The 26,525-nt window shown below is 45.2% G+C and overlaps 1 protein-coding gene across 6 annotated transcripts in view; it reads right to left on the bottom strand.

Annotated features, from left to right (window-relative positions):
- The window catches only part of OBSCN (obscurin, cytoskeletal calmodulin and titin-interacting RhoGEF), a 195,739-nt gene extending 169,785 nt beyond the window's left edge, over window positions 1-25,954 (bottom strand). For all 6 annotated transcript variants that reach the window (XM_074845565.1, XM_074845521.1, XM_074845530.1 and 3 more), the window contains exons 1-5: window positions 25,732-25,954; window positions 15,540-16,680; window positions 7,400-7,669; window positions 4,880-5,140; window positions 385-687 (exon numbers count right to left, since the gene is read on the bottom strand). In XM_074845565.1, the coding sequence (XP_074701666.1) occupies window positions 385-687; window positions 4,880-5,140; window positions 7,400-7,669; window positions 15,540-16,671 (1,966 nt within the window). In that variant the 5' untranslated portion in view covers window positions 16,672-16,680; window positions 25,732-25,954. The remainder of the gene's footprint in view (window positions 1-384; window positions 688-4,879; window positions 5,141-7,399; window positions 7,670-15,539; window positions 16,681-25,731) is intronic.
- Window positions 25,955-26,525: the final 571 nt, after the last annotated feature.

The following is a 26,525-nucleotide window of genomic DNA, read 5'->3' as shown; positions in this document are numbered from 1 at the left end:
GTGACCCATAAATATTCTCTAAGTGTAAATTTGATATCTTATTTATATATTGAAAATTATAAGTCAACTCAATTTTTCCTTTCATATCAGGTCTAGAATAAGCACTTACAGGCTTAAGGTCCATTGTAGAGAGCTCTGCCTCTCACACAACCTGATGTGAAATACTGGAATATAAGCATACTCACAGCTCTATCACAGAAACCCAACCACCATCGCTTTGGTGATGGCAGTGGTTGAAATGAGATAGGAGAACTATCAGTGAAGGGAAAAAAAGTTTTGCTGTGCAAATGCTCTATCCTCCTCAAAGCCATGGGAAACATCTTTAGAGCACCCACGTGGCAGATCTGCACAGACTGACCTATTTTAGGATGGTTTTGTGCTCACCAAGGTGCATGCTTCCTGGGAACTCCAGGTAGGGGCTCTGTCCATAGGCGTTGACTGCGGACACTCTGAACTGATAGTCAGCCTCTTCCAACAGGTTGCTCACCGTGACCTCTGGGACAGGGACATGAGACTCATGGCACCTCACCCAGGTAAAGCCAGTTAGTTTCTTGCGTTCCACGATGTAGCCATCGATTGGAATGGGGCGGTCCATCTTCGGAGGGGACCATGATAACGTCACTGAGGTTTCTGTTTTATTTTTCACCACAGGGTCAGCTGGGGGTTGGGTGGGAGGTTTCTTGGGAGCTTCACAAGGGGAAAAAAAAAAAACAAAAAAAAAACAGAGCAAGAAGTTTATGTCAGAGTGGAAAAGCCACTGTGTCTCACCGAAAAAGATTACGCTGGACTAAAAGCCACTCTTACTTAATAAACCTCCATAAAACATTGATGTGAGATGGAAAAGCAAGAGAATGGATAGGAGATGCTTTTGGGCTGCATTACACAAAGATGTATAATACTCCTACCTCCACAGCTAAACATATGTGATTTCTACACAATATTACAATTATCTGCACAGATAAAGAGCCTGCAATGAACAATTCATAGGCTCAAATTTTCAGTACTACGTACAGACCCACACTACTTCCCAGACAGCTCCTGGGCAAAGCAGACTAACACTCAGCTTGTAATTTTCACTCAGAAGATGGGTAAAACCACCATCAAAGGTTGTTCAATATTCTGTGCACTAAATTCCTGGTCCACTTCCCTGGTGTGAATCCAGGCTAAATAAAAATAAAAATTAAAAAAATAATAAAAAATAAAAATAAAAAATAAATACCTCAGTGGGATTACTCTGTCAAGATGGCACAATTTTGCCCTGCTTACTAAACGTCACGGCACAGAGATAGTTGAACTAGTATTGTAAGTCTGCTGGTATTTACATTTTTTTGGGAATTTCAACCATACACGTCCCCGCAGTCAGGAATATAGACGTGCCTGTGAGAACCAATGCGTGGCAAGACAGCATTGCATCAAGGAGGAGCGTGCCAATATTTTGCAATATTTTGCACACAGGTCTGGCATCCTGTGCAGCAATGTAAATCCACTCCATAAAAATCATCCTGTGCCAGGAGTCCACATCCTCCCTTTCTTCTTGAGAACCTGTTCCAACCGTACACTAAGACATTTCAGCGCAGATCCTCAACAGCTTTCAACACAGAGTAGCTAAACATTGTACAACTGGGACATTTCAGAGATAAAAGACACGAATAAACAGCGCGTGGGTTTTAGAGTTACGGAGATCTCAGTTGCTTGCGACGCAGGCTTGGCTGTTCTCTGCAGCCACTTTCATCTGGGTATATGTCCTCTGTCCTGCTTCTGAATTTTAGTTATCCCCACTCAGAGGCATGTTGTGACTTTGTCTCCCAAGAATGATAGCTATCACTGGGGACCTCTGTTTTAGTAATTTATGCAGAGCCAGCTTTTGGGGTTGGGGAATTAACTTCAAAAGGAACTGACATAAAGACATGTCCCCACCATGAGACCCTACATTTGAGGAGGTGTGGCTACTTTACAGTACCTGAGGTCACAAATATATCCCTGCAGATATTTGCATAATGAAGATTTACATTCACCCTCTCATTCCTCTTGAACCCTTCAGAGAAGCCCCAAGTCCCATCTGGGTTATTCACTATGTGCTGCCACTGGTACGGTCAAGAGGCTAGGAATTATCTGATATGCTCTAGTTACACATCTACTGACGTGGTAAAGGATTCATTTCATTTAATTTTGGCTATCTGAAAGGTGTCTGTTTTAAATCAGTCAACCAGACTCCAACTGTAATCCCATGGAGAACAGCACACTCAGGAGCAATTCGTCCCAGCTTGAAGAAGGTGTGTGAGATGAGTGAAACAACTTGCACATTGCATTGTGGATACTCAAGCATTCGTGACCATAGAGGGAGTCTGTATGAGGAGCTAGGCTAAAATCCAAACTCTGGGACAGCTGATCTTCTCTCTGCCTCAGTTTACCCACCTGTAAAACAGGCATAGTAACTGTAGGAGTCTGGGCCGCGCTGGGAGAAAGTTAGTGCAGACAGAAGAATGCAAGGACGAAGACAAGGCCAGCAAAATAAGGCTGGCAAAAACACACAAGATAGCAGATAAGTGAGAAACACCTGTGGTCAGCAAAAGCACACAAGTCTGAGCAAAACAGGGTATGAGATAAGGGAGTTTTGGCAAGTTTTGGGCTTTACGTGATAATTGCAATTAACCAATGCAAATGCTTGTAGAGGCGCGTGAACAGCGCGTGTAGATGACCTGTAGCCTATTAGAAGATAGATGAGTGCGTGTACGGAACTTAGTAGAGTATAAATGTAACCAGAAAAGGAATAGAAGATATAATAAAAAAAGATGGACGACCTGATCATCACATTGGTGTTGCGTCGTTTCTGTTCCCGCATGGAGAAATAAGGACCCCAGCTAATGGTGACCCCGACAAGTAACAATGCAAGATACTGAGCACATAATGTATAAACATTGCTTGCCTGACAAATGCTATTAGAACAGCCAACAGCAATTTCAACCAGCTAATTGAAAAAGACGTGAACATAGTTCACAGGATTCTTCAAGTGGCTAATCACATACGCACAAAGTGTAAAAACAGGAAATCTCAATGCGATACACTTTTCCTTCATTGCATAGATAGACACACAAGTGTTTTGGGGTGCACAGTCACCAGCCTGTCAGTTACTGCTGGTCAGAACTAGATGCCAAAGGTGCCATTAGTGTAGCATTAAGCTGAATACTAGATCCTGGAATCAGATCTCTTGACCTTACCATCAGAAACGGTAATGTAATGCTTTCTTCAGAGATACCTGTTTGTGGGGGAAGGCAGCTTCTTACCTTTTTCTGTTCCATGAATCAACACTTTCTTCGTAACTTAAACAGCAGAGTCTGAAATCAAACTGAACTTTGTTGTTCCCATTGAATAGGTGCTTGGTTGGATGTTACAGTTTTCCAAATACCTTAGAAACCATCACAATGCTAAATGCGACATTCACCTCATTTTATCTCAAGAGCACCAGAATGCCACAACCAAGTTTAGATAACACAGTAGTTATAAACCCTTATTTAAAGATTTCTTTTTATCGTTGACTAATTGCAGTTCAGAAGTGGTGGTGAGAGAAAAGAAGTATTATTCTTCCCAAATAGTGACTAGAGTGGATGATTTGTCCACGTGTGAACTGGAACTGCAGCAGACCCCCACATGCAGTTCTCTGTCTTAAATGAATCAATTTTTGCCTGGGAAATGCAGCACCATCAAAATAAAGCTAAATAACATTAGACATCTTCACCAAAATTTCATTTCAGGTCCAATCTCAACTACCTTGCACCTGTTGCTACTGGTCTGTCAACTAAAACCCTTGCTCAGATCAGATGTGTGAGCTGAAGAAATTCTCCAGCCTGCATATTATGTCAGTCTCCGCAAGTAAAGCTGAAACAGAACAGAGATCCCTTCTTTCATCAGAGCTACCATCAATTCACAGGGTCCTCCCAGCTTTGTCATATCAAAGAGAAGGTGACAGACGACATGGCTTTGCCAGTCTCCACAAAAGGAAGGAAAGTATATTTTCAGGAGGAAGCATTTTTCCCTTTTTCTTGCAGGTTTGTTGTTGGTTTTTTTGTTTTGGTTTTTTTTTATACATATATTCTACTTTAATGTAAACAGCTTAAGAAGGTAAAATGAAAGTAAGATGTTTCAAGTTTGGTGAATATTTGACTGCCCCTGAAATGCTTCATGTGCATGCATATAGACATTTTTTTCTTGCTAGAATGTAAATAAACTTCATGCTCTGCCAAAAATGTCCAGGGCACCTATTTACTTCACTGTAAAAGCCAGCATACCCACAAGCTACCCTCATGTCTCCATAGACTCAAGACCTAGCGAAGGAATTCAATGCTGGCTGACCCTCCCCTCCAAATCCTCAGTGAAGTGAGAGAAGGAGAGATGAGTGGTCCTTATTTGCTAGAAGAAGTTTAATCCCCAGAGCAAGAATTGATAAATGCCCCTCAAAGAAACTAATGATTTCGGAGAATGGAGGTCAGCATATAGATGGAACACCCGTGGCACTCTCTGTAGTATGTGACTTATACAATGTTTTCTAAGCACCTCCTGATGAGGAGAACATGCATGTCCCTAACCCCATGTTTTACTCAGTTCACATTCACTCCAGCACGAAATGAGAATGGTATGGAGAAGACACACATTTGTGCCATGCTCTTTCCTCAGGACCCCTCTTCTCTCTCTGTTTTGATCTCTCATAACATTTCACACCACCAGTGTTCAGGCTGTCGGCCTTTTGTGGCAGACATTGAACCTTCTGCTGTCTTTGGACCACAAACTTACCGCAGCAGTACCTAAAATAACAATGCTAACATGGGAATACCAGCTTGCTGGGGAAGACCCAACACCAATGATGAATAAAAGTGAAGCTTACTGGTCACAGTGAACTGGGTAGAAGTCCTGCTTTCATCAGCCAGGAAAGCAATCTCACCAGCATCTTCCATCTTACACTCTCGGATGATCATGGTGTGTTGCTTGCCGGAGCATGTGATGGAGATTCGATCACTGGGTTTCACTTCTTCTTTATTTTTCAGCCATTGGATATTCTGGCATTCATTGTCTAGCTCCACACAGAAGATGGCTGTATCATTTATGAAGACTGCAGTCTTTCGTGGAAGTTTTTTAATTATGTTCCCTTTAAATAAGAAATTAATTATGATCAGGAAACAGCAGATATTAAAATCTCTGGCAACACTGGACCATCCAGACTACAACAGGACTAGCCAACGGCCCTCACCTAATCAAAACATTGTAGACACGATGCAGACATCCCTAAATGAATTCCTAAGCTCCGAGTTATACGGAACAGATAAGCACAAGGACTCATTTTGGCCTTCAAAGAGAGAAAAGTAATCTTGTTTGACTACAGTCACTCATGTTTCTGGCCTACCATGCAGAGTCTGCTGTTGGGTAAACACAAGGTATACGGCCTTGCCCAGAACAGATTTGACAGTGATACGGCTTTCACTGCCCGCATATGCTGGGAATTCAAATTAAAACTTTGCTAAAGTAGGTCAGTCTTAAATCAGACAGGTCTCTTGTCTGTCTTTGGGATTTTGTCTCCATCAAAATTAACAGTTACGTAGCCAAAATGGAAAATACAGGAGTCACCTGAATTAATAGAAAATACACTGAAACCCTCAGACTTCTACTTGGTGTCAACCCAGAAATTCACATGGAATGAACTTCACTTATTTGTGTCTTTTTCAAGTGACTGTGATGATCATCACGTATTAGAATAACCTCAAAGTTACAAGATGTGACTATTCACAGGAAAGCTTGGACAAAGCATCAGGAGACCACCCCTGCTGACAGATGGTGACTGGCTCCCAGTCTGGAACAGTCCCTGTAAGGCAAAAGAGCCTTTCCCCAGGCAAAGCACCTAGAACTATTTAATGAGAAGCAATGCTGAACTCCTTCACGAAGCAACAGATCAGGCACACATTTCATCAGTAGGATTCAAGGCCCTGATTCTCTGCTCATCGTCTCCAAAGCTTGGCCACACGTCTGCTCCTTGCTGCCCTCAGCAGTGTCCCCATCCCTGCAGCCCTTTGTGTTCTGCCAAGCTCTCACAGCCTCCCAACCCCACCCTGCTCTCTCAAAACTTCTCCCCCCAGGGCAGGCACAGGGCTCCCCAAGAAAGGCTCTGCCTCCTTTCCCTCCTGAGAGCTCCACCTGGCTCAGTCACTCTCTTTTTAACGGAACGGGCCATAGCACCATAACACAAACAAGTAAAACAAATACCAGCTGTCCTACCGCGGCCAAACACAGTCTTTGGCTGGTCTAGACCTAACAGAAGGTGCAACAAAAAGATGTCTATCTGAACTCTCCTGTGTCTCTGGACTAAATTTTCCCTTCTGCCTCCACCCATGTGCACTCTCAATTCTTTGCTAATGATACAAAAAGGAATTTGCACAAGGATGTATGTCTTGCACCAATTTATGTAGCTAAGAACTTACGGTTTCACTGGGAGTACAGTCAGGCTTCAAATGAGTCAGGACAAGTGCCATCCTGTAGCTATGACAGGTCTCCAATTCATGCAACAGGAGCCATGTCAATGATACCAGTGTAAGCATCATCAAAATCAAAACTGCTGGACCTGCAGTCGCATGGGCAAGTTCTCGCTCACACAGCGTCAGCGAGTTGAAAAATGATGGCCCCTTCTGCAGACATGCCTGCCTCTCTGATGAGTGTGTCTACCCACTGCGAGACACCTACACTATACCAGGCTCTACACCTACTTGCACTTCAGTCCTAAACCGCCAGACTCGGAAGACTTGGACATGGATCAATATCCCCATTTTGCCCTTTTCTCGTCAGCTTTGCAAACTCCTGAGAATACCTCCAGATGTCAGGGATCTGGAGCACGGATCTGGTTTCCAGTCTGAAACCATACTGGTGCTGACCGCACTGCACATCGGACTATAAACCACAGCTGCTAAGCCAGCTTCCCAGTGTGGTCAGCAACACTTGGACAAGATTCACTGTTGTGTTCGCCAGACAAGATGTGTGTGAGACAGTGCCAGGGGACACATCCAGGGCTTGAGATCACGTTAAGGGAAGTCTACAGTGCTAGGCTACAGCTCAAGGACTTTGCCTTCTAGGAAGCCCCTTTAAGAATAGGTCCCCACCAGGTGACATAGCTTGTGCAGCAACACAATCTGTCCCCGCTCTCTGACCCCGTGTCCCAGATACACCCTGGCAGGAGACCCAGGGACCCACTGACCAACCACACATGGCTCGTCTCTCACACGCTAAGGGAGTCTGCTGTTCTTCACTGCACACAAGCAGGGGGTAAATGCCATTCGCAAGGTCGAGTCTGGAGTCGCATGCGTGAATCTCACATTTGGTAGGTGAGACTTGGCCTCTCTGAAATAGTAAGAGCCTTTTTTACCTTGGACAGACAACTCTGCGATGGTCCTGCTTCCTTCTTTCATCTCACAGATATAGACAGCATCATCATCTGTGGTGACATTCTGGACAGTGAGCCGGCGATAAGTGCCCTCTTCCTCGATGTTGTATTTCTTGCTCTGACGGAGTTTGGTTTCTTCCTTGAACCAAGCTGTCTCTGTACTAGGAACAGGCACTTCACATTGGAAGGTGGCAGATTCCTTCTCCCTCACTTCAAGATCCTTCAGTTTCTCCTTGAAGGGTATTGAGGGTTCTTAAGAGGATAAAAACAGAAGAGAAGCAAGAGTTTATGATGGTGATTGGTAAGAGGTGTGCAAATAAATAAGTCAACAAAAAAAACATACAATAACACTCCTTATTAATGATATTGATTTTTCCTGAACTGCTATCCAAACCCATAATCAAGCCCTACTACAGTAGGTGTTCTTCTCTCACGTAAAAAAAAAAAAAAAATAAATCTTAGATCTCAGCAGAAGAACTTTAAAGACTTATCTAAAAATGAAGCAGTATCAGTCTCAACTGCAGTACCTGCCCCACAACACCACAGAGGAATTGGCACTAATCCAAAGCAACGGGAACAAGCTGGTGAAGCATCAGGTTAAATTCTGCTCTCGTGGCCTGCTTGTTCTCTAGCATTGCACTTTGTCATTTAGTGATGCCAAGAGCATGAAGGACAGGGCCCACCCAGCCTGACTCTATACATAGCAACAGCCACGTCATGTCAGAGTGAAAGCCCTTAAAAGTAAAGATGCTACAGGTTGGTAAATAGCAAACAAGCTGGTCATAGGGAGAGGGCACAGGGCAGCAATTCTAGGTGAGTGTGAGCAGCTGAGCTGGTCAGCTGGTGCAAGAACCGATGTTTTAGGGGTTTTGCAGCTGAAGTGAGCTCAGCGGAGCAATCTGAAAGGGCACAGAAAAATGGGAGGTGGGGGAAAGCACAGAACTAACTGATGGAGGAGTTTTCTGTTCTCCCCACCAGCGCCAAAGGCTCTGGTCAGCTTTTGTCAATGACAATAAAATAACTAGAGAAAGAGCCCAGGTCTCCCAGCTGCCTCTGCTTTCCTCCAGCAGCGGGGTTGCAGTGCTCTGTCTTAGGGAGAAACCGGTGTGTAAGTCAAACGTGGAAAACAGCTGCATGGCAGTGAGGGAAGACATTTTACAAACAACGCAATGTTTAATTCCAGTGACAGCTGCACTGTGAAATCATCCTGATACCCCAACACTAAACTGGAGAAAGGGGAGTTGGACTGAAGAGGACAGCCGGTGGTCACAGTCACGGGACTGGTGCCACAGTCATGTCACAGATTTGGATTAGCCAGTACAAATGCATCACACTCATGCTTTGTGAGAGATCATGTCTTGGCACATACCTTCATCTTTTCATAACCACTGCACCATCTCCCAGCCTTTTTTTGTGACTCCTTTCTCCCTCTCCCTGAACACACACACACACACACACACACACACTCCCTCCCTCCCTCCCTCCCTCCCAGGATGGTAATTTCATGTGGTCACTAGCAGTCAATAATGCCATTAGTCAAACAGTAGACTTGTCTTAGATTTATAAGCCCATGGCCACGGTGGCACATCCCACTTAGAGTCGCAGTGCTCTAGAGGCTGGAGAAACACAAATCAAGGCCCTCAAACATCCCAGACAGCAGCTTTGTAAAATTCAGATCTGGTTGCTCAGCATCTGAGTCCATTACCTACCCCCTCCTGCCCCGCCATTTGGACAGGAGCTGCTATGGGAGCAGTGCTGTCTTTGATCTGGTTTGCTCTTTTCTGAACTCAAGCCCTAGAAACTCATGTGTTCAGTTTTGCAAGTCTTTCATTCCACCCCTGGCACAGCCACTATTGCAGCTGTCACATAAACACCTCCAACCATTTCTAGCGGAGCACAGCCTGGATGGAGATACCAGACCCTCAAAACATGACTGAGAGCTCATACATTACCTTTAGGAACAGGAAGGTGACTCTAGCTCACCATGTCAACCTGTTTATTTTCTTAAAAAATGTTTTGCCTGAATACACCCTAATTCAAGGCAAGTCAAAGTCTCGCTTTGAGAACCCTTCAGCTACTGTTACACGGACCTGCTGTGCCCGCACCACACATGTTAATTATCCTTTTTTCTTTAACCAACAGTCAACTCAGACTCCTGCCCTGCAATCCTATATATCACCTCTGGAAGCACCCCGTGTTGCCAGGGAGAATGAAGCAGTTCCAATTCTCATGCCATGGGAATAAGCGAGAGGATGAGATCAAGAAAGCATTAATCAGAAGGACGCCAGCCTCCGGGACCTGGATGCAGGGGTGCTTGTGAGATAGGAAGGAGTCTGGATCTGACTCTGAGAACACACGGACATGCCCAAGGGCCAGAAGGAAATATGAGACGCACCTGAGAAGCACACAAGTGTATTCCCATACTTGGAGCAGCTGGCCATATCATTAACTGCTCTCCCTTTACAGTCACTAAGCATTATCTAAGGCAAAAATAAAAAACAAAACTGCTCTAGGAAAAAGCTCTTAAACGTAGAAATAGTTGAGTCTTTTGTATGTGTTGCAGTAACAGCACTGCTTTTTCAGCCAGGGAAAGTAAGCGCAAGGCCATCTTTGACAGCTTGGGGTCACAGATATCCTCTGAAAACAACTTTGCTTTCATCCTACTGACATGTGCACACCCGTCTTAGCTCACTCTGGACGAGGCTTCAGAGAAACAGCAGCTGACAAACTGAATTCTGGGATTCGCCCAGACCACTGCCTTTTTTGCTTTGGAGACATGAGAGATGCTCCAAACCCCGCCAGTCTCCTCATCCTGATTATATCTTCATGCTCTTTACATCATCTAGCAGGTATCTGGTCAGACAGAAAGGGTTAATTTTGGTCAGGGGACCACAGAAGAACCACAGGTCTCTTTAGAGTAGGCATCCCAAACAATTCATCTGGCCCATAACCAGTCCCCTGCCCAGGTCAGAGAGATGGTCAGAGAGACGGCCAGGAGGGAACAGTGTCTCCAGCTCATCAACAAGCAACCCAGATCTCAAGGAAAGATCTGTGGAAAGCAGGTGACTCATCTTCCTTATTAATAGACTAATCAACACAGTCTGAGTATATGACCATATATTTACATGAAGAAGACTCATTCTGAGGAAGGAAGCACTAAACTTTACACCAGCCTTTCAGTCTACTTTCCACTTACTAGTTAAATGTGAAAAATTCTCCCACTGGCCAGCATGGTGAGTTGAGCAGAGACCTCTTACTTTCACCCCATGTTGGCCTGCAGTCTGTCAGATTTTGACATTTACATTGCAAATTCTCTAACGTAGGCATCCTCACTTACTTATTTGTACAGCATCCAGTACAATTCAGAAAGATTCTCTGTTGTAACTACTATAGGCACACTGGGAAGAGCTGCTGCACATAACTATGTTATATTTGATCTGACAGACTCCTTAAATATTGATTCCTCATTTCTAAATGCCTGTTTGTCATGTATTACTCTTTCACAAGGCAATTCTCAATGTAAGCTCGTGTTAAGTATGAGTAATATGGAAGATAAAGCCATTTAGCTATCAACCATTACTTATTATCCAAAACGTTCATAACATCTGAAAAAGTTCTTGTAAGATAAGCAGAAAACGTGTTCGGCTAAGGTTACATGTGACATAATTCTCCCAGACACCCTCTGTTTCAGATAAGAAGTGCCACCAATTCCCATCTCTAGTTCCTATTAATATCAGGGATGGTTAGAAATTATTTCATATTAGGCAAGAAAGGTGATTTTTGATCCCTTTCTCAGCTGCACAGCAGTATGCTGATTTTGCTCAAAACAATTATAGAAATCTTATTTCTTTGAGAAAATCTCGGTGGTTTGTTTCAGAATGACTGGAGTGGAAACATTCAGGAGTGTTGAAGAAAACAAAATCTTTCTTTCACTTCAGTTTGGCATTCACCGGTGAGCAGATGATCTGTCACCGTGCTTTTGGAAGCCATGGTTTGATGGTTTCCTGACCACATCCTTTCCTAAGGACGCTCACCCAGCTGGACTGTGCCTCCCACAATACAAAACACTTTCATCTTTGCACAGGTCTCCAGAGGTCCATGTACATGTGAGTCCCAGGCAGCAGGGAAGTGATAATTTAGACACAGGCTGCAGTTGGGGAGCAGAAGCAAGAGGCACCTGAACTGTACATCTTGCAAGCTGGAAGAGCAGTTGAAGTGGATGCCATTTCATACAGAACCCAACCAAAAAGTACGAAACTGATCACTCCAAATCAACCATTATCTAGAAACATTTACTTCCATGAGTGCTCAGTGGTGTGAATACGAATAACGAGTCTGCTTTGTCCTTGTAACATCTGGACTCCCAGGTCATGGGTCATTTTCAGTGCCCTGAGAGGTTATTTAAATGCATCTCTAGTATCAGTATGATTTTTAATTAAAAAAAAAAAAAAATTTACTGTACAGTTTTTTCTATTCATCTGTTTTTAGCCAAAGCAGAAATAATCATTAAGACATATAATGAAGGCAGTAACATTTTTAAAGAAAGATAAATAAGAGATAAGAGACCTACAAAAGCCTCCCCACTGGGAAATATGTGAGATAGAAACAGCAAAGCAAAACCATGAGGGTGTGTGGAGCAAGAGAAGCTCATGGAGTTAGCAGGAAAACTGCAAGAGCTTAGACCAGCTACGAGTTTGGAGCTTGTCTTCAGAACATATTTCTCCAGTGTCATAGGGGGTTTTTGTTAGGTCCATACCAAGCAAACTAGCAATGAGATGAGGTTATTTTTTTAAGAGTGGGTCCCGCTAACACATGTGTTGCTAAGAATAGGTGCAGCCTGCAAAGAAGCCAATGTTTCCTTAACCTTCTCAAGGCATATCTGTCTGCCTGACCTGGTCTTCTCACTTCCCTACATTTCCTCTTGCTTTTTCCCGGCCTTCTCACAGGCTCTCCATTTATTATTCCAGAGACAAGATTTCCCTCTGCTTAATAAAAATGATCCAGTGAGAGTAAGAATATGGAAAATCCTTCCAACAGGAGATTCCACCATCTCATGCCTTTGGTCTTCTTCCTAGTTACTGCGCTTTCCGAGTTTCCTTTCTACCTCCACATTTCTGAAGTTCTCTTTCAGATCTCAAATGTGACTACTATGACAGCGATCATTCAAAATCACTTCAAGTCAGAGAGGAGTAAAGCGGCCTCAGCACGAGTCTGGTTTTCCAGCCTCTATCCTATTTGGATACCTATTTGCAACCTTTAACCTTTTCCTACAGTGTCTGATTACTGTATTCAGGGACTCAGATGAACATGGCTTGGCCCAGGTCCAAGCATGGAGACCTGTATGATGTTCTCACTAACTTTACACATGGCCTTGGGACATCTCCAAAGCCTTCAGGAAATTTAAGTCAGTGATTAGTGTCCCTCCCATCCTCCCTGCTCTTTGGTTTGGCAAAAATCATAGACTCATAGAATTGGTTGGGTTGGAAAAGACCCTTAAGATCATCGAGTCCACCACTAAACCATGTCCCTGAGCACCACATCTACACGTCTTTTAAATACCTCCAGGGATGGTGACTCAACCCCTTCCCTGGGCAGCCTGTTCCAGTTCTGGACAACCTTTCGGTGAAGAAGTTTTTCCTAAAATCCAATCTAAACCTCCCCTAGCATAAACGTTTACTCTTAGGCTTCTTTTACATCTCATGTTTCATCGTATGGTTTGTGATTTTATCCCTGCTCTAGACACTAGAATCCAGCACATTTCCAAATTGGAGTAATCAGCTCTTGGTTTTCCTTAATTGTGAGAGTGGCACTCCGCCCTGTAGCCTCTCCTTTGAGATTTACGTCTGATTCACTAAATCTCATCTACGAACAGCTCAAAAATCTTTTTTTCAGCTCAGGGATCTTTGAGGCATGGGTTCAGCAAATGCTTACAAATGTGTTGAGTCTCTAGGCTTAGGATCTAGACTGACGGAATATAGGTGGCAAGCTAGGGGAGAGGTTTGACCTGTGCCCAGTCCTATGCTTCAAGAGCCTGCTAAAGAGCCACATTACAGACAGGATGCTGGGCTAGGTCATCTTTTTTTACAAGACTCATAAATATTCTTACTGTGTTGAAATTCTGTGAATCAAAATGCCAGAGCATACTTAAACCCATGAAGCTTGTCATTCCTGGTGCCTGTGTCTATAGACACGCATTGTGGATGCAGCATCACAGATTTATAAATATGCTGTTACCTGCAGAAAGACAAATGCAGCAGCTCGGTGCTTACCCAGGGTGGCTGTTTGGAGAATTTAACCTCTTCTGCACAACTGAGCAAAGAGAAGGTTGTGTGGCAAGAAGATCTACCCCTCTAAACATGATGGCAAATGAGCTAATGGCATCACCAATGGCACAAACAACAGAATTAAAAGCTCCCTTCATTGCTACATCATTCTGAGCTATCTTTGGAGGGCTGAGAAGGACCGCTGGTGACACAAAGGAGAGTCATTATTCAGGGCCTAATTATATCTAAGGCATGTAGATTTTCCATGGCAGCCTTGGCCTCGTCAGAAAACTCAACATGGTATAGTATAACAAAGAAACAGGCCATAAACAATTCCACTTAAGCACCTGACTCACAGACATCTCTTGACAGTGGACATTGATCAATAACGTTTTCCCACAGTGCTTGCTCCCAGACCTGCTTCTTTGCATGCTTTCCCCATCTCCTTTGGAACAGGTTGCACCCATTGAGAATAATCAAATGAGCATGGGCAGAGGGGAGGGTGTTTTTCTCTGCAAGACAGTGTTGGGCAAGTAACAGAGCTTGAGCCATCCTCAAAGTGGACACCCACCCAAGGGCCAGGCCTGGTCTTCAGCTCTGAGTCCTGACTCATGAGGTAATCACAGCTTTATGAAAGAGGACAAATGTCCTTCCCAACACCACTCAGCACCTCCAAGGGATAGCAATGAGTGGGACAAGTGCCAGCGAGTTCCACGGATCACATGTCACTGATGGGAACACGGTGAGTGTGAAAGGGAAACCAGAAAACCAAATAAAAGCTGAGAGTCTTAAAGACAGGTATGAAACACAGACCATTCCTACTCATTTAGATTTCTAATTTACTTTGCTGCAGGTCAGAAACCATCTATTTTGCCACTCAAGTGGCAAAACCTTGTACATCTGAGAGTTAATTTACAGGTCCTGCCTGGCTTGCAAACTGCCTGCTGTAACCTTGCCAAATGGGAGAGCAGCTTGAAAATGTAGAGCTTCGTTTGTGAAAACATGTGTGTTGTGTTTTTGTCACCATTCTGAAGAACTTGGTCTGACCTCCACCAGTGTTGAGGGACCTTCTGAAGGGAAGTTTTTCACCACTGACCACAGCAAACAGGTGCACCCTTGGACCTGGTAGAGTTCTGGGGGCATACAAGGCTATCTAGCAACACAAGCTGGGAAAAGGCTGAAGAGTCCAGCAAGAACAAGGCTGCTGGTGGGTCACTCTGTACAGGAAAACTGAGATGGACTGTAATTAGAGTTGGAGTAGGTCCTCCAAGGGAGCCAAGGCAGCCCGACACACTCAGTTTGCAGGGAGGAGTTTCTTCTACTACTGCTTAAATTGCACGTGTGTGCCAGTTTGACTAAACCCTGTGGTGAATGTAAACCCAGATGTGATTTAGTTGAGAACTGTCAGTGTTACGTTAATGGTTGGACTAGGTGATCTTCAAGGTCTTTTCCAACTTAGATGATTCTGTAAAGTCTGGAGGGTAAGATGGGGTTTAGCAGTCACTGATCAGAGGATGGTCACAGATCTCTTAGATTACTGTAAAACCAGGACAAATGGAAGATTTAGAGATCTGGTTCATCCCAGATGCCCCACAACCAGCCAGTTCTACATTATCCATCCCTGACTAGTGCCCATTTACTGCCCTTCCTAAAACCCCCCCAGTGATGAGACTCTCTCCCCAGGTCATCTGTTCCAGTGCTTAACCCCCTTTACATCTGGAGGGTTTTATTCATGTGCAATCCACACTCCCTTGCAGCAGTTTGGTGGCAGAAGTTTTTTCATGCTCCCACCCCAATTCAGAAGTGCATTGTGTTTCCTTGTAGGCATGTCCACCCTGGTGAGAAACATCAGCACCCACCTTTGACGGTGACGAGCACGGAGCTGTACGTCTGGCCTGCCAGATTGGAGGCTGTGCAGGTGTACAGCCCGTTGTCTATCTGCTTGCAGAAGAGGATCTTCAGAACAAAGTTCTCCTGATCATCCTCATAGATGACATGTCGCCGCCCTTCCACAATGACCTCGTTGTCCTTCTTCCACACAATCTCTGGCTTGGGCTCGCCTGTCACGTAGCAGCTCAGCTTGGCGTGCTTCCCCTCCGTCACACTGCACGTGCGTGTCAATGCCCCAAAAGTCACATTGCGGGCCCCTTTGGTGGTAAGTCCAGCTGCCCTCTCATAATCCCGGGAGAGGCTGTAGCCAATGCCAGACAACCCTTCAGCCGTGGGGTAAGAGTGGGCAGATGTTGAATCAAGAGCCCCATGGGAGACGTCCATCTTCCTGATCTCCTCCCGCCTCTTTTGCAAGTGAGACAACAAGGATGCCGTCTTGCCGCAGCTGGTATCGAAGTGGCTGCTGCTGCCCGGATTGGAAGAGCCCTGTGTTTCCACCACCAGCGCAGCTGAAGCACTGGCAGAGCCAATGGGATTCTCTGCCCGGCAGGTATAGGTGCCGCTGTCCCCGAGCCGGGCACACTGTATGGTGAGAGCATTTGACTCCCCGGCAGACTCAATCTGGAAGCGGCCAGCATCAGCCCGGTTCCGCAGGTGTCTCCCATCCTTCTCCCAGTTCACTGAGAGGGGAGGGCTGCCCTGAACTTTGCATTTGAACATGGCATCTTCTCCCAGCGTTACTTTGATGGAGGAGGGTTTCTGGATGAAGTACGGGGCCGACTCCGTTACTGTGGTCTCCTCTCCAACTTTGATGCTGACAGCTGCAAAAGCTTCCCCAATGGTGTTCTTGGCCCGGCAGATGTATTGGCCACTGTCCTCCAGGCTCAGATCGTAGATTGTTAATCTATAGAGATCCCCATCTTCTGTGGTTTTAAACCTTCCTCCAGACTGGACTGGAAGTTTATCCTTTTCCCAGCTCACAACTGGGATGGGGTTTCCAATGATCTGACAGCTCAAGGTGGCATCCTTCCCCACAGACACCATAAACGCCTTAGGCCGGGTCAAGAACCGGGGGACTCCACTGAAGGAGCTGTAATCCATCTTGGTTTCCTGAAAGGTGAGAAAAAAAAAAAATGTCAAGAGAGAGCAGATTAGATGGTGCAGGCAAAGAATTGCTGCACTTCCATGTTATCAGGACATTTGTTATCTAGAACAGTCTAGCTGAAGCACGTTTTCACTGTCCTTCTCATTATGGGTGAGAAGGTCTTGGAATAATTTAGGTCTTGAAGATTTCTTAGATTTGAGCTCAATAAACTGCTGATGAAGGTAGCTCATTTCCCCACAGGAGTCACTGGGTAAAACACAAGTCTTCAGACAGTTCATACAAAAAGGACACGAGGGTCCTTTTCTGCTTTGAGACTGGGCAAGCAACCTGCACTAATGCTATGTAACATACGGGCTGGTTCTGTAGCCATAGAGAAACAAAGGAACATTAAATTCCGAGAGATGTGCCTACCCATCAAGATACCTCCTCCATCATGCTCATCTCCATTTCCATGTTTCTTTTTCTATCTCTGCCCTTGCTCTTTTCAATTCTTCTCCTTCTCCTTTTTGTTTTCCCTTTTTCTGTTAAATTCTGCTTCTACAACACGCTCCATCTCTCCTCTTGTTCTCTCTGGTCATTACCCATTCCTACATCTTGTTCTCTGAATCACATTCACACAGACCTTATGGCAAACCCTTGTCCTATAGGTGCCAGCCTTTAGGAGGACACACAGATATGCCTGTCAAATTGCTGATGATATTTCTCTTTATTCACAGCTTCTATTCAACACAACCGCTGAGATACAGCTACTTTGATGGCCATGGTAGACAATGAGTATCTATGGCTTACACAGAGCCTCATCCAGATGGTGTAGGGCCAGGCATAGCTGCAGTAGGGATGGGTGTTTGTGCACGAGTATGACTTGGGGCACATGCATCACGTTCGTGGGAGCGCAAAGCTACGTGAAAGAACCGCCATGGGGAATGCACGCAGAAATCCAGACAGTGCCAGCCTTCTCCAAAAAAGCTCCACGTGGCTTAGGGCTTACAGAAAAGGTGTCTCATTGCCTTCTTACTCCCAGCTGCTCTCAGAGGGTGCTGTGCACCAACATGCAGAGTGTTTGATGATACAGACCAGCCAAGGGGACGAGGCTAGAGCAGTGTTCAAAACTAAAGCTCATGGCAATTCTGGTGCAATTTTGACCTGACAAAGTCAAAAGCAATCACAGGCACTAATCTTTACAGCCATGTTCACTCACACACACAGAGTCTGCCCATCCCTGTGCAGCTGGAGAGCAAAACAACAGAGATCTCAGCCTTCAGGGTCCCCCTAAAGTCCACATAGCCCACAAACGTATTTTGCTTCTTCACTGCTCCTTACATGGACTCCTGGATGTCCTTTCCCTTTTGCTAGAGTGAGTCTACTTCTAATCCGCCAAGAAACCCTTTTCCGTACATTGGCTAGGACTTACTTTTAAAAGTATAGAACGGCTAAAAGCCTGGTCTTGACCTCATTAGCACGAGTAACCATGCACCAGCTGACTCTCCCTGGGAGCAGGATTAGACCTGACGATAGTGCTCTGTAAGGAGAGCAAGCATCCCAGCTCCAAGCTTCTCTGCAAGTCTACTCAGAAGACCCAAATGCACCATATCTGGCCTCATGATGCCAAACACTCCTGTCTTAGCAAGCCCACGCAGCTCCTGTCTGAGCTATATGAATGGTCTCTACTCAGGGGTGATTGCGGTGCTGCTCTGACATCTGTGCTTTTTCACCTTCAAAGTGCCACACAAAGCAAAATGACCTGGACACTGTGTGTTGTAACTCAGAAAGGAAATAATAACCAGTCACCACGACAGAAATATCCTTCTTAATCCTACAGCAGTTCAGCTTCCCTGCTGGCCGCAAATCCACCCACTCTCTCACCCAATGGCTGACGCTCTCACAATCTCCCCCCCTACCTCCAGCAGAAATCAGTAGGACCAGGCCTAAAACCTGCTCTCATTTCTTGAGTCATCATTTGAGCAGAGGTTTCATTATTTTTTCCATCCTCCTCCAGCTCCTGTTGTGGTGCATTAATGTTAACACGCAAATCACTGATGCACCAGGGAGTAGGGGCTGGATAGACTTGCTGCATGACCTCAGGGAAATTGCTTATTTTCCCTGTGTCTTGGCTCCCCTCCCATTTCATCTTCATGTCAGGACAGGGATGGACTCACAAATAATGATGTGCACAGGAGTATACAACAAATCATGCAGTAACAAATTAAAATTTTTCATTTCATTTACGCTGCTGGGGATTGAAAGACATCATTTGCCATCAAAACTAAATATTGCTAAATACAAAAATACAAAATGGTCTTCATTATAATAATTATTACCATTGAAAATGGCATAGCTGTGTTAACCTTCAAACTTTATTTGGATCGCAGATCTAAGGCAGAAAGAAACATAGTCTTCTTTCTATATTTAACAGGAAAAATATACTATTTCTATCCTATCATGTCTCTTCCCCTCTAAAGAACATATGAAATTCTTAAGAAGCAGTCAAGGACTTTTCCCCTTAGAGGAAATTGATCCTTTCAAAACTCATTCAATTTTGGTTGCTTTTGTTTCCTGGTATAAAGCAAAATTCAATATTCCACCAAAAAGCTTGAAAAATTAAAGAAAATGTTTTCAAAGTTTAAGCCTGAAAAAAATGATAATGGGGAGAAATTCATTGTTAGTAAACACTAAGAATGCAAAGAAGGATTGACCTGCAGTCAGTAGTGCTAAGACTGACTGACTTCCCATAGAGTGGTCACCTTCAATATTAGTTGCAATGAATATACAGAATTATTTTTCTCTTGGTCTCTAATTGGTCTAGAAAACTGTGAAGTAGTTTACACTTCTTTAGTCCCTCTTATTACCTTCAACCTCTGTTCTCACTTGAGCTTTAAAATTTATTTTCCATAAGCACTTGCAAGCAGAGATGCTGCATGAGTGGTTAGAAGACGCAGATACAAGCCTTAGGCTTGAGCCAAAGTACACTGAAGTCAGTGGAAATTTCCACTGAAGTCAAGTGATTGACAGTCAGAGCCTTCTGCTAATTTGGGGAGGGACCATTTCAGTGGTTGGCAGGGGGGGGGGATGCTGGGATTCAAGTTCACCTCTGGAGAACCCAGCAGTAGCCTTCACTACATCAACCAAGAATTAACAATCAAAACACAAGCTCGGAGTTCATGTCCTAATCTTTTCCAGCCACTAGCTTAAATTTCAGGCTGCACCGTGTTATCAAAGTGCTTGGATCCATCTTCGGAAGACATTGCTGTATCTCGTCCTTCCTAGATCCCTAGTTGTTTCTGACAGTTGTTTCTGACTCATTTCCAGCTTCAAACCCATAGCATCAAAAAGAGCAAAACGCAAAGTTGCTTCACCTCTTCAAAGTGAGCTCTGTATAAAATGGAGAAGTGCCCGGAGCACAGAGATGGCTACTGACACAGGAGGTGCCTGCTTGGGAGCCAGACAGTGACCTCTCAGCAAACAGTGCTTTCCTTCAAACCACCTGCATGCTGTATTCCTCGCCTGCCCCCCAGGAGACATATCCACGCCTGGAGAAGAGCTCTTCTCTGCGGGAGCACGGTGGGTGCTCTCCAAGTCTGGCTCTCACACAGGTGAGAGCAGGAATGCTGCCCATTTCCTAAAGCTCTTGGGCATCCTCCTCCCCTGCCCTCCTGTGCTAAACAGTGCTCAGACAAGCTCCAGCTGCTCGCTGGTGTCTCTGATAGTCAAAAACATTTAGAACACAGGGAAGCTGCTGTATCAGGTGCCTGTTGCTCTCGCTCCTGAACCAGACTGGTGTAGCAAATCCATCAAGATGCTTCTTTCCAGTGGCTATAGCCTCAAGGTCCAGCCTCCCTCTCCCATTGCTCCCAAACGCTCACCCAGTGTTTGCAACTCACTTCTCTCCAACAGGTACAAGCCACTGTGTCCACAGATCTCCTAGTGCAAGGTGAATACCCCACGTCCCGTGCTGTAATCTACACCGCACCCTGCTCTCCATCAGCCTTCGTCACATGACCTCACACTCAACTGGTCTTGTGCCGTTATGAATGGCAGGGATACCAGAAGAAAATCCAGGGATGAGTGAAAACAGTGTGTGCTCATCAGTACTATTTTAGAATAATTTCTAACATGGCAGGAAAGCAAAACAGGGTTTATTCCTTGCTCTGCCACTGACTTACTGTTATAATCATGAGAAACTCACCCAAACTCTTGTATCTTCATCCCAGTCTGAAAAAGGGGGTAAAAATCTTGCCTTACGGGTGTTGAGAGCATGAAATCCAGTAACAGGCATGAAATCTTAACCTGCAGCAAGGATGAAGCTGCTCTAAGTATCTAACATTCAGACAGATCAAACAGTTTAGACAGGCTGCACTAGCCAACCTACATTTTGTAAATTTAAATGGGATAAAATGCATCACGTTAGATTAGGCTGATAAATAGATTTAGGAGTAAGAGGGTGAGGATAGCCTTGTGAACACACTGAAAGGACAGATTTAGTATTTCTGCTGTGTAACATGTTCATCAATTTAGTAAGCAGTTACACTAATTCAGATTCTTCATATGCACATTCAAACTTCTTAAAAAATAATAACTCTGCAAGTGCCAGGACACCTCCTTTGGAAGTGATCGGACTGACAACAAAGCATGAATATGTCAATGCAGATGCCCTTTCCAATTAATCTCAGACATCTACCAGTATCATATTTCTCTTTCTAATCCCTCTGTGATTATCATTTGCAGCAGAGATCACATTCCCATCTGGGTATTTCTGAGCACACCAAAGGCAAAGTAGCAGCTCTTGTAATTTTATTTATGTCTTTATTCATTCAATTTTTCGCTGTTTTATGTTTGGGGGAAAGAGGCACAAGTGCACAGACCTGCCAGATAATGCAAATAAATCAAACCACTACCCAGGAACCAACAAATGGCCATGCAGCCAGTCAAGGCCTCCTGCCCACTCCTGTCCCCTCTGCTTTCAGACTCTGCGGCTTCCCCACAGACAAGCAAGCAAGTGCCCTGCAGTGGGAACAATCTGAGGTGGTGTTCATCAGGAGAGTTATGGGGAGATGGAGAGTCCTGATGGAGGTGCCATCACTCTCTTGACCTCCTGTGATTCACTGTGCCATGCTGATAGGTTGGTTTCATGTTGCTTTATCAATGCTGAGCTGCATCTGGAAAGCCTTCAACAATCTCATATTGTCCCCCAAGAAGTCAGCGGCCTGTGATGATGCTTTTTGGTGTGAGAGAGGACAGGGGTGGCAGGTTATTCTCTGTCCAAGCCTTTCAATTCAGGGGTTAGAAAGGGAATCCTGTCCACCATGACCCTGGGCAAAGAGCAAAAAGCACTCTGCAATCCACCTACCCCTCTACTTCGCTCTTGTGAGACCCCCCTGCAGTGCTGGGTCCAGCTCTGGGGGCACCAACATCAGAAGGACACGGACCTGCTCAAGCGGGGCCAGAGGAGGCCACGAAGATGCTCGGGGGGCTGGAGCACCTCCCCTGTGAGGACAGGCTGAGAGAGTTGGGGGTGTTCAGCTGGAGAAGAGAAGGCTCCGGGGAGACCTTATAGCAGCCTTCAGGAACTTAGAGGGGCTACAGGAAAGGTGGGGAGGGACTCTTGATCAGGGGTGTAGGGATGGGATGAGGGGTAACGGTTTTAGACTGAAAGAGGGGAGATTTAGATTAGATATGAGGAAGAAATTCTTCCCTGTGAGGGTGGTGAGGCCCTGGCACAGGTTGCCCAGAGCAGCTGTGGCTGCCCCCTCCCTGGAAGGGTTCAAGGCCAGGTTGGACAGGGCTTTGGGCAACCTGGGCTAGTGGAAGGTGTCCCTGCCCGTGGCAGGGGGGTGGGACTGGATGATCTTTAAGGTCCCTCCCAACTCAAACCATTCTAGGATTCTATGTTAACCAGAGACTTTGAGGATGTAAAGCCCAGGTGAGGACACACCTAAACCTAGGAGACCCCTGAAGTCTTAATACACATCAGGAGCACGGAGGTTCCCTCCGACACTACATTAAGACTCCAACCCAAGCCTGCTTGATCATTTTCTCAATCCTCTTTTATCCTTTCCTCACCAAAGCAGCAAACTGTTGATCTGGAGTCTTCTTCTTGCTGTTAGAGATCATATTTCCAGGATTTTCTTCACAATGCCAACTACTAAACCTTGCACTCCTTCCTCTCCTGATGGGAAAGGTAAGACTCACAGGAAACCTCCCATCTCTGGATCCTCAGCTTTCAAAAAATACCAATAAAACAGAAGCTCTAGATAAAAATCAAGGCAGCACTAGTATTACTGTAGTTTACATGACATATCTGCGTGTGTGTTCCACCTAAAAACATCAAGAAATGTCATCTGTGGGTGGGAAGGGAAGTTGATCGGTCATAAAATGGGAAGTGTGGATTTCCTTTGATGTTAAACTTCTGCTGAGGGAAAACAGCAGTAACGCAGCTGCCCTATTACTTGTAACAACCTCCCAGGGAACGGACAACTTTGAAATAGCACAAGTATTCAGTGTCAGCTGCAAGCTTAGTGTCATCAGATGGGCATGGATGGACTCCTACAAGCCATTACAGCAGACAGGGTGCTTTAGGGGTGAAATGCACACCAGCACACCCACTGCTACATACCCATTACGCCTCTAAATCAGGCGTAAGTAGAGATTTGCACCAATGCACTAGTCCGAGATGGCAGAATTTATCCGGTGCCCGTTTCATCAGAGCAGGAATGGTACCTGTCACTGAGGAGCTGGACTCAGAGCTTAGCTCGAGCTATTCTGAATTCCACGCCAGTGAGGGACAACAGAGTTTGACATGTTCAAAGGCCATTTGATGAGCAGATGGAAGAGCTTTCGTGGTGGTTTGGAGGATCAGTCTCCATGTGCTGTAGGAGATGTCGGACACAGAGTATCTGCAATAAACTAAGCCTATTGCAATAAGCTTCTAACTCAATGCAGAGTACGGCTCATTTGCATTCCCTGTCATCTATCACCTCCACAGTAAACCAAAATCCACAGATGTGAAGGGAGATTTCAGAGCAGGTCAGTGGCTAACATGGTGTCAAACTTGGTGAGCAGCCCTCAGCAAAAAGAAGGCTAAGCTCAAGGCAAGACAATCTTACATTTCTGACCTTCAGGGTTACACTAAATATGCACCAACTGTCTAGTTAGGGACCTGCATCACCTCATGTTCCCAGTATTAATCCTTTATCAACAGCCTGAATATTTCCAATGACTGGTAGCAAACAAAAGAGTCAAACAAACCATTAGAAAATTCCAACAAGAAACAAGAACAAATCACATGGTTTGTGCACGTTACTGGGCAAGGCAATCAGATCACCTTCCAGTCCTGTAAGTAAGCATACACTTAATGTGAAACATGGGAGATTGAAGCCACTTAGATGATTTATATGGTTAAAGCACGTATTATCTTTCCTCTTTGATATAGAGACAGACCTATTGCTTACAAAGCTCATCCCTCATTTAACCCTATGGCCAGAGATCGCGTTCCATCAACACATCAATAGCTTCAAGAAGCTCCATGCAAGGGACTTCATCCTACTTGGTCTTTGATGCAGCACAGGGGCTTCACTTCAGATTCCCCTCTCGATGGAGCTACAAAACAATCTGAGAAACTTCCAGAGGACTAAAACCGCTCAGATCAGCCTCTCAAGACTCCATAGCAGCATCTTTTCCTTTTATTTTTCTGAGCCTAAAGGCACCGAGGCTGCTCTGACAATGTGCTAGAAAAGGCTACAGCGCAAGGGAGGTCTCATGCATACAGCAATGCACATTCCTGCTTCATGGGGGTGAGAGGAAGGCAGGAGACAAATGGAGGGAAAAGACAAAAATTCTGGGTTTGCCACCCTGGGAAGAGAAACGGAGCAAAGTAAATTCTTGTAATTTCATCACAGATTTCACCCAACTGCATTCTGCTTTACACACAGCCCCTGGGGAGAAGCAGCTATGGCAGAATCCCAGCTGTAGGGACACCCCCGTGTCTGCTCAGATGACAAAGACAGTTTGAGCCAAGTGAGCTCTAAACGGTCAGAGAAACAGTGGTTTATTTTACTTTATTGATCTCATGGTTTAGAGGACTAAACTTTTACATGTCTGAAGTTGGCAGCGCTACGTTACAGCTGCACTAAGGCATGTTTCCTCTCCGCATGCACACATGCATAAGTTCATGTACCTTTCTCTCCCTTGCACGAATAAAACCAGCACTAAACCAAATAATCCCAACCCTTAAATCCTTTGCATTAACAGAAAAATAAACTTGCTTATATTAAGCTAGAACCACTGCCTCCAGTTTTAGCACATGTGATTTCCTACGCGAGGGTGTTGCAGGATCACAACTCCCATAGGGACAAAGAATCCCCTTGGTGACAATTAGCAGCGAGGCTCCAACCTAAGCCCTTGTATTTTAACAAGTGGACGTCATTGTCATTACAGACACTCCACCCCATTGAGCTGTAAGGCCGAAAATAGCCTCAGCTGTCGAGCTCCATCTCTCTCCATCTCTCATCAGAGCCATTTGTAGAAATGCGAGTAGGGTGGGGGGTTGCAGTGCGAATCGGTATTGATGCTGGAGAGAAGCTCAGAGGAAAAAAAGTCCTTGCTGAAGAGAAAAGCAGCATTGAGATTATGCCCTGGAAATAAAACTTTTTAAAACACTCCTTGCTGCTGCCTCTCCACAGGAACCATATTTTTTTCCAGGCTCTCCATGCACACTGCTATCTCCAATCTGGGGACAAAATGTGTTAAGCAGAATCAACAGCTTTAAACCCGATTTTCCCCTCTTTTCTGCTCTCCTTTGGAGGTTGATCTTTGCTCTTCTGATAACGTGCCAGAAGTAATTAAGCAAAGCAATCCACATTCAGTTCAGACCAGAAGAAGGATGGATTTACTAGATGCACCTTCATCTTCAAATACGTTTCATAAAGCAAGACATACTCCAGCATAGCAACACTGACATAGAAATAACCTCATCCCTCCCTCAGCTACAAACGTTCTTCACTTCCCGCTGTAAACCAGTGTCCCCAAGTCCAGTTCTGTTTAGATGAAGGTTTAGGTCTTACCTGGAGTCTTGTCAGAGTTTCAGGAGAAAAAAGGCTCTGGGCAGGGTGAGAAAAATGCGGTTCCTACTGAGATGACAGAAAGGGGAAGGGGGGAAAGAGGAACAGAGGACATGGGGAGACCATGTTGGTTTTGGTTCCCCCCTCCTTTCCCCTCCAGGAAAATAAAACAGAAACCCCAGCGAGGTCAGGGACGTGCAGCAGAAGGTCCCCCCAAGTCCCCCGGCAGTGGCTTAGCTGCTCGGGGTTAGGCTGTGCCACCCCCCCTCCCCACCCCTCCTCTGGGTTGTCCTCTTCCAGTCAAATTACTGACGTGCTTTGCTTTCCCTCTGCAGCCCAGCTCCAAAATAGCTCTGGGTGTCATTTACCAGGGAGATTAAGTTTCCTGCAGGAGAGAAGCGAAAGGGCATCGTTTTAGGGACTTGCTGGGAGGGTCCAGCAACAAGGGAAGAAACAAAAAACCACCAGAGGTGTGTTTGGTGTGGGGGACAGGCTGCGGCAACAGGGTGGGTCAAAAGTGCTCCTCAAGAGTCCATCCCAAAGCCAAGCGACAAATGTGACCGCAGGGACTCGGGAACAGGCAACTGCCAACTTATCAGCGTTGCACACTAGACAGGAATTCTTTTCCAAAGGCATCAGATCAATAGTAGGTTTATTTATAACCTCCCAGACAAGAGTTGATACAATGGCAAATAAATGGCAAGTTAATAAACCTAAGTGTATTTCTCCCTATCGTAACCTAAGCATATCTCTCCCTTTTTGCAACATGAATCTGAAGTGTCTGCAAAAACGATGAG

The sequence above is a fragment of the Strix aluco genome, chromosome 1, assembly GCF_031877795.1.
Source record: "Strix aluco isolate bStrAlu1 chromosome 1, bStrAlu1.hap1, whole genome shotgun sequence".
In the NCBI taxonomy this organism is placed as follows: Eukaryota; Metazoa; Chordata; class Aves; order Strigiformes; family Strigidae; genus Strix; species Strix aluco.
Note: the sequence above shows the minus strand (reverse complement) of the source record. Positions and strands in the feature narration are given on the sequence as shown.